This window comes from Saccostrea cucullata, unplaced genomic scaffold (genome assembly GCF_032062105.1).
Source record: "Saccostrea cucullata isolate Sc308-1 unplaced genomic scaffold, CSIRO_AGI_Scuc_v1 ctg16248, whole genome shotgun sequence".
NCBI lineage: Eukaryota > Metazoa > Mollusca > Bivalvia > Ostreida > Ostreidae > Saccostrea > Saccostrea cuccullata.
In genome coordinates, this window is record NW_026941113.1 from 4,710 (window position 1) to 12,860 (window position 8,151).

The following is an 8,151-nucleotide window of genomic DNA, read 5'->3' on the forward strand; positions in this document are numbered from 1 at the left end:
AAAAGACCTGATTTTAAGGACATTGGCAAGGTTCCTGGCTTTTGTATAGATTTTTTCAAGAACTCTTGAACGGGTGAAATTATAATAAACATGTTATATTCTGGTACATTTAACCCACCAAGCCACCCTTCCTTCTTAAATTTTGTCAAATCAATGTTTTTACAATTCTCAATGCATTTCCTATGTAAAATGTTGATAAAAAGGATGTACTTAATTTTTTACCATAAAAATTTTCCAAAATCCAGTCATTTCAGAAAGTTAATATATTATATACATTATTGTATCCCCATTTCCAATCATATCTAAATATCATGACTGAAAACACAAATTTAGAAACATGACACAGATCTAGCAACACTGTTCATTATTTTAGAGTTACTTCCCTTAGAATCTAATTCGTATTCATAATGGTAAAGACTGTTTGACTGTTTATGTTAAGTAATTTACCATATTGGAAACAAATTTTCATAAAATATTGGCATAGATTTGTTTTATATTTGTTTACAGTTACTACATGTAAATGGTGCCTCCTTCGCACTACCTCATTCAGTTACAGGTTCTCGGCATTTGTCATATCTTGTGATTGTCCTTCCCATTATGAGTATACGGTAAATAACGGTCTATTGACCACTGTTTACTGTCTGTCCCTGAAGACAAAGTACAACAAAACAATCACCGTTTTTCTTTCTTGCTGTAAAGATGATTCTACTCGTTGAAGAAGCTTTTGTTCACCTCTGTAAAATACGCTTTGTTGGCTTTCATTTCATAGAGAATTCTACACGGGAGATCACTCTCAATTACAGTTTTATAAGTGAATAAACCCATGATATAAACCTTTTTTCTCCAGATAACCTTGACTTGCCAATGTCCTTAAGGTCAGGTAATAATGGCTATGGGTAAATTGAGGAAGGAGGAATGAAAATATTTTCATACATATTCTCTCCTTAAAATTTGATAACTTCAATGTCTTTGCCTAAATGTTTACCCAAATTATTGTTTCTTTATTTTAGTGAACTCTCTCATGAAAGCATTGCAGAACTTAAAGAGAAATACAATAATGCAGTGAGCAATGTGACGGACAGAGACGGTGAATATTTGTTTTGTTCCTAACATTAGTACATGTAAAACAGAATGCCATAAAGAATTTTTACAACACTGAGGGTAACTTAATTTAAGGAAAACATAGTAAATTATTAATTTGCAAAATAGAATACAGATGCTACATAGATGATATTCAATGTTTTGTAGTTGGATATGAAATTTATTTCACAAGTGGGGTGGTATTTTTTTTCTATATTTTCAGAAGTGCGAAGCGTATAAAAAAAGTCTTGTTACATAAGTGAAATAAATTCCACATCCAATTACAAAACATTGAATACTTTCCCCGGCCTTTGTCTTCAGTCATGTAATGTCCTGCTTTCTTTACAGTGGGGGTGGGGCAGTCGGTAACGCTGCCACATTATTACCCCTTCACCTTGGATGGCAAGAAGGTAACATGGAAAAAGGACGGTTCCCCGGTGGTGCTGGATAACAATAACATGATGAACAGTAACCAAGATCTGATCTTGTCTAGGGCCAACAAAGCTGAAGAAGGAATTTATGAAGCTTACATAGATGACAAGAAGTTAAACACAGTAAAAGTGAAGTTAATGGAAAGTGAGTCAAACGGGGCATGACTTGTCCCAAAATTATAAAATTATATCTCTTTGTTCTCCAAAATAAATTAATTAAAAATTCACGTAATGCCTACAAATATATGAAGAATCATTGTAATATGTTAATGTTTAAACAATTGACTTGGAGGTAGTACACAGAACAATGCCATATCATTCACAGTTCTTTGCATCTCACTAAAAACTTGTATTTGAGAGTAAAAAAAACCCTTTAATAATTGAATAAAAAAAGTATCAAATAAAGGAACAAAATCTGTGTTAAAAGGTTCTTTTTTTATAATAGATGTGATTTTATTCATTTTCCTCCAACATTAATTGATGCATGTTGCCACTAATCTACTTTTAGATAAGGATGACATGGAGATGGCATGGAAGGCCAGGTTTACAGAATGGTGTGAGGAATTTGACCGGATCAAGAGATATCGCTGCTCTGGCTGCTGACATGGTAAGTATCATCATAAAGGATTTATACTGAAATCAACCTGTCCATTTTGCTAGGCTTCTCTCCATAGAATTGTAGAGAAACATAGAAGTTTATTGCTACCAAAATTCTAAATAAAATGTTTATTTTGATTGCAGATGAAAGAAGAAACAGACTTCATCTTTATACTTTGGATAACAGTGGATATAAAAATCTTAAGATTTCCTTGTATGAAATCTGAATACATCTGTTAGATATAGATAAGCCTAGTGAATTTTTAGGGATTCCCACACTTCCCCGAAAATTTCCATCCTTGTGTTGACCATGTAATTAACTCGACATGGAATGATCGCATAAATGATTGAAAAACTTCATAACACATCCACTTAATTTATTTATTTCCATATCCGTGTTCTCTCTCTGCTGGAACATTACAACATTTGCCATGTGAAAGCAGAGGTTTGCCCTCATCATTACCTAAATCATTGTGAGATGAGAGCTGAATCATTGTATGATCCTATGTGTACTGAGTTTTCTCTAAAGAGATGAACTTTTTAAATCCAATGCTTGGATCAGTGAGATGTCTACAGTGTATGTACTGAGGGACTGTACTCAGCATTCAGATGTGTCAAATCTTACCTCAGTCATACCCAATAAAATACTGAATTACAGAGCTTCTCATATCCAAGACTACTCTAGTCAGAGAAGCAGATTTGTAATCGACCATAAATGGAAAAAAAAATGGACAAAATTTCAGAGACCAGGATTACAAAGGGAGACGACTCATCTGTGATAGGAGTAGTATGGTAGACTTCAATCAAAATATAGTTACAACTCTTGTAGTAGCAGTTTGATTTGATTTTCTTTTTGTTTTTAGTGTATAATTAGTGCACTGAAGATTTTTTTATTCATCCAGTGTGATAGAAGTACTGTGTTTACAAGTAATGTTAGAGTTGAAAATCATTCATATGTTTTTGACTCCTGTATTATTTGAGTGTGAAGTCTCACTTTGGTGTTGTACTGATGTAATATAGGACTAAGCATTTAACAAAGTTAACAGAAACTAGCTAGAATTCAGTTTATGTTTTAGATTAATATGTCAGTCAGACAGAATTAGATAGATTATAGTTTGTGTCTTACTATATAAACAATACAGTAAGCTATATGAATATAAGTATGTACATGCAAATGATACTGCCATAAGCTTGCTCTTTGGGGAATGGGCAATATTAAACTGGGTAAATCACATAAAAGGCTTCAGTAGCCTAGATCTAGCTGTGGATACCTTTTTTGTAGGTGATTGCACACAATAATTTTGATTTTTCCTGACCAGTTTTGATTTTGATTTTCTATTTAATTTGATTCTGTGGTAATTTTTGTCCAAGGTTTACTGTAAATGTGCTTCTGTATTTTTGTGACATTGTATTTAATGGCAGCAGCAGTTTAACTCCAGTTATCTGAATTGTTGTGTCATAGAGAGGGATTCATGTAGATTTTTAAACAGTCACCTTATTTTACACTAGAAGTTATCATGCAAAGAGATGTACATGTCAAGTCAAGAGAATATTGCCCCTGTAATTAGCAAGTAGAATATTGCATGATTAAGAGATTTTACATTAATTTCAGCTACATAAAAATTATGGGAGTAGTGGAACTCCCTTTGAAATTGCATGAAATTTCTTACTTTTATTAGGGAATTTTCAGTGCTCCATTGATCTGTTATTTATAAGTAGTGAAGGAGTCTAATTTATAGGGTTTCTTGGCACTTTTATACTTGTACATGGATTACGGTTTATATTAACTAGAATTGTTCTACCTATGCATCTTTGTGAAAAAGAACTTGAATCGCTGTGCATTTTTTATCAAAAGACCAAGGGTTGATGTTTGATTCTTAATTAGCAGTAAAGGCATCTGATTTTTGCATACTTGGTGCTTATGAAATTGCAATTGTAGATACCCCATGTCCATGAGTGATGATACTGGTGCAATCTTACATACAAACCTTATTACATCTAAATGGACTTCACTTTTTGCCAATACTTGTCAAATAAATAAAATATTTTATTTTATTTATTTTATTTTGATAATTAGTGTATCATCATTATGTATCCTTTATGTGCAATTTTGAAGGCAACTGAAATTTTATCCCTGTTCACGTGTCTTTTAAGATTAAGTTAAATACGCAGGATGCTGAGCAGTGTTAGTTAGCCTAGGCTAGTTTTAACAGATCAGTCTCCAATTAGAGGTGCTTTAATCTGATTACAAAATCATTAATTGTAGTTCTTGTCATGTAGTAATGTTGAGAAGAACATCAAACTGTATTATTTTACACAAGTATTTAAAGCATTTACTGGGAATATACAAAAAATAAAAATAATCTTTAAAACAGTATTCTTCAAATAGATCTGAAATCCTGTTGGATGACAAAAAATTCGTAAGGCATTTACTTGTAAGGTTTTTTTATGACATGTTTGTTTTTGAAGTGTACATTGAAAATTTTAAATTACACTAAATTCTAGTAACTTTTGTCATATGATTATTAACTAGTATTTTGTCACAGGCACCTGACATTACTTATTTTTCTTATATAAAAAAAATTAACCCTGTACCTAGTACTAATTTATTATAAAGTATGGGGTTATTATTTTTTTAGAAGAAAAATGTCATGCCAGGTGCCTGTGTGTTTTGTTCACAATAACTATAAACAAACTATGTAAACTTTATTAAATCATTTCAGTGTTTTTTGTTCACAATAACTATACAATCAATTTAAAATTTATTAAATCATTTACCTTTGAAATGCTTAATGTGTTTGGGCCAGTTTTTAAACTAATTGATGTAGGTGAGCTGTATTAATGTTTGTTTTATTCATTAAATAAATGCTATTTTAATTCACTTTTTCTTTTCTCTTTTAGCTCTTCAGGTTAGAGCTTATATAGTAAGGTGTCCAGCTAGCTGTCCGTCTGTCTGTAAACAATTTTTAAAAACACTCCTCTTACAGTTTTGGTCTGATTTCAGTATAACTTGGCACACAAGTAGACTATACTAAGATACATAATTCTGTGCATCAGTTTTTGATTTCGATGAACGGTGTTGCCATGGATACCAAAAATAGAAATTTCTGTGAAATGCTTTCAAAATGCTACTCCTCCTACAGTTTTGGTCTGATTTCAATAAAACTTGGCACACAAGTAGTCTACAAATAGATAAATAATTCTACTTATTGGTTTTAAATATTGATGAACGGTGTTGCCATGATTAAAAAAAAATAAAAATTTTTGTGAAATACTTTCAAAACACTACTCCTCCGACAGTATTGATCTGATGTCAATACAATTTGGCACACAAGAAGACTATACTTTGATACATATAATTCTACATGTTATAGTCGGTAAAAATTAGTCCCAGGTATATTCTCTTTGTAGAAAAACAGTCAACATAATCGATATAAGCTCCTCTGAAAAATATTGACGGTCCTCTAATTTTCACCATTGACCAGTTACTGTAAATTTTTCTCACAATTATATTGATTTTAAACAGCAGATGTGACTTTTTGTGGCATAAAGATACCAAAAAACATCAGTAAACGTCACAATAGAAAACCTAGTCACACAATCAAGGCAAGATTCACTACCAATACGCCTACAGTTAAGATCAAGATAATTTACTGTATAGGGGATTAATTTCACGGGTTGTAATTTTCATGTTTTTCTCTTCTCTGACACAATCACGGTTTCTTGAATTCGCGGAATTGATATATAATAAAAGTTTCCTCTCTTATCTATACCTATTGAAAACTTATTCACTGTTTCTTGAATTCACGGATTCATTGACACCGTGAATATAGCGAATATTAACACCGCGAGTTATTTTCCCCCTGTACAGTATTTAAAACAGAAGTTAATTTTATTGGTTTATAGATGGCTGACTGATGACATAGCAGTGTTTTATCTGGTGAACTTGATATTAGAAGCACTAAATTTCTTTGAGGTATAATGCACAGTGACCGATTTTCTTGTTTACTCCTTGGCAGGTCTGCTTTTTTGACAATGACAGTGAACTATAAGCTAAATATACACACCATCTTGTGTCTGCTTAGGTATCTAAACTTTCTCTTCTGACCAGATCGGTCAAAAAAAACAAATTATGCTTTTACAAAAATGATTTTTCCCTCTGAGGTATATTTATTAAATGAGCAGAAATAATTCTTTCCAAAGTTACTTTTATTCACAAACAATATATTTTATACAAAGAATAATTCTTTAATACCAGTTATCCATTAATTCTACATTTCAAAACTTTCATTTTAATTTTTTACTATTTGTATCATATGAATATGAAATACTTGTAACAAAAGAAGATAAAGTATTTAATAGTACATACACAGTAAAGATGAAACTGACCAACAGACTTTCATTACACTTAATACAGTCAGTTTAAAACATCTGTAAAATTATTTCATTTATGCAGAACATTTTTGCTATGAATTTTACGCCACAGGTTGATTTTATCAAACTAACTTATAAAAGTTTATAAGGCACGTATTATAATGTATATAATATGTATATATAAAACTCAGAAAGAGTACTTTTACCAGCAGCAGTATCACAAAGTCTGTGTGAACACAAGTACAATTTAAAGTAAAAATATCTAAACCAGAATAAATTGAGAAAGATGTCTAATGCTGGATATTTTCAATAACAATTTCCATACAAATTTATCATTCACTCAAAGGTTCACATTTTTTACATTTATACACAAAATCTCACTTCCAACATCCTGAAAAAGCTGAGAGGTTCATATCCTTTGTTTGAAGAAAGTTTTGCCCTGCAGACTGAGTTCCTGTTCATACATGTCCATCTCTCTCTGAATCAGCTGCTGCAGGGCTTTCCGTCGCACCTACAAAATTTTACATTGTTGTTAAACGTGATGAGTTTTCCATATAACCAGTATGTAATTTTGACAAAATAAGATGAATGTGTATTTATTTAGGAGAATAGATCAGGTAGTTACAATGGCACTATGTAAGAAAGATTCTGTGAAGTCTCATTACATTTTATTCAACAGTATAAACAGGAATAGCAGAGAAAAGATGGGTACCCCAAACCTAAACAGATGGACAAAAGTACATTATAATTAGGACACCCCCATGACTATACACCTCCACTATCAAGGAAGGGGGGTTTAATAATAAGTATAAAGTAAAACATGCTTAGAATAGCAATTCAGAGGAAAAACAATATTGGCTTTTTATAAAACATAATTCATTACATTTAGAGTTCTACGCAATAATTTCATAAAACGTACATTTTACAACTACAAGGAGTGAAAATCACTTTGCTGTAAGCATGAATTCATTATCAGCATTTTTGTTGAAGTTGATGTGTTTTATCAATCTCTTCCCAGAGTTATCGTTCACTTCACTACAACACCTCTGTCAACATCTAAATGCCAAGATTCTTGGCAAATCTTACTTTCACCTACTGCATCGTAAATTATGAATGTAAAACTTCTATATTCTTCTTTAACATGTTAAATAAAAGTTTATTAATGAGAATTCGAATCAGATATCGCTTTTTCACCATATCCTATAGGGGATTATTTCTCGGCAGGATATTACCAACGTGGAAAATTTAAAATGCATTGCCGATAAATATCAATATGATTTAGTTTTTATAGACAAATAACTTGCAGCATTAATACATATACAGAAATGTAAATGTGTTAATCTTCTTGTGGACAATTTTAAACAACATTTGAAAAGAAATCACGTCCCTCCGCTTCCGTACTACTTTTTAGACGTTGACAGGGGTATAAGTGGAACTATTTAACTCTGGGTAGAGATCGGTGTTTTATTACAATAATTTTTCATACTTAAGAAATAAAGTTTGCATTTTCGTGAATGTTGCAGGATAACCTCTGAGGTCAGGAAATGTTGTTTGAAAGATAAAAGCCGAGGCATTATCCTACATCATTCACAACAACAAGGCCTTTACTTCTATTCTACTAAGAGCTCTATAATAAGGCTGATTGTTTCCTCTATAGAGAAACGAATTA

The 8,151-nt window shown here is 31.7% G+C and overlaps 1 protein-coding gene across 1 annotated transcript; it reads left to right on the top strand.

The window, feature by feature from the left end:
* The first annotated feature begins 935 nt into the window (after positions 1 to 935).
* LOC134257221 (uncharacterized) lies at positions 936 to 4,989 on the top strand. Its single transcript, XM_062739864.1, has 4 exons — positions 936 to 1,087; positions 1,429 to 1,656; positions 2,020 to 2,118; positions 2,253 to 4,989. Exons 1-3 carry the CDS (start codon positions 964 to 966, stop codon positions 2,112 to 2,114), a joined length of 447 nt encoding a protein of 148 aa, XP_062595848.1. The 5' UTR covers positions 936 to 963; the 3' UTR covers positions 2,115 to 2,118; positions 2,253 to 4,989.
* Positions 4,990 to 8,151: the final 3,162 nt, after the last annotated feature.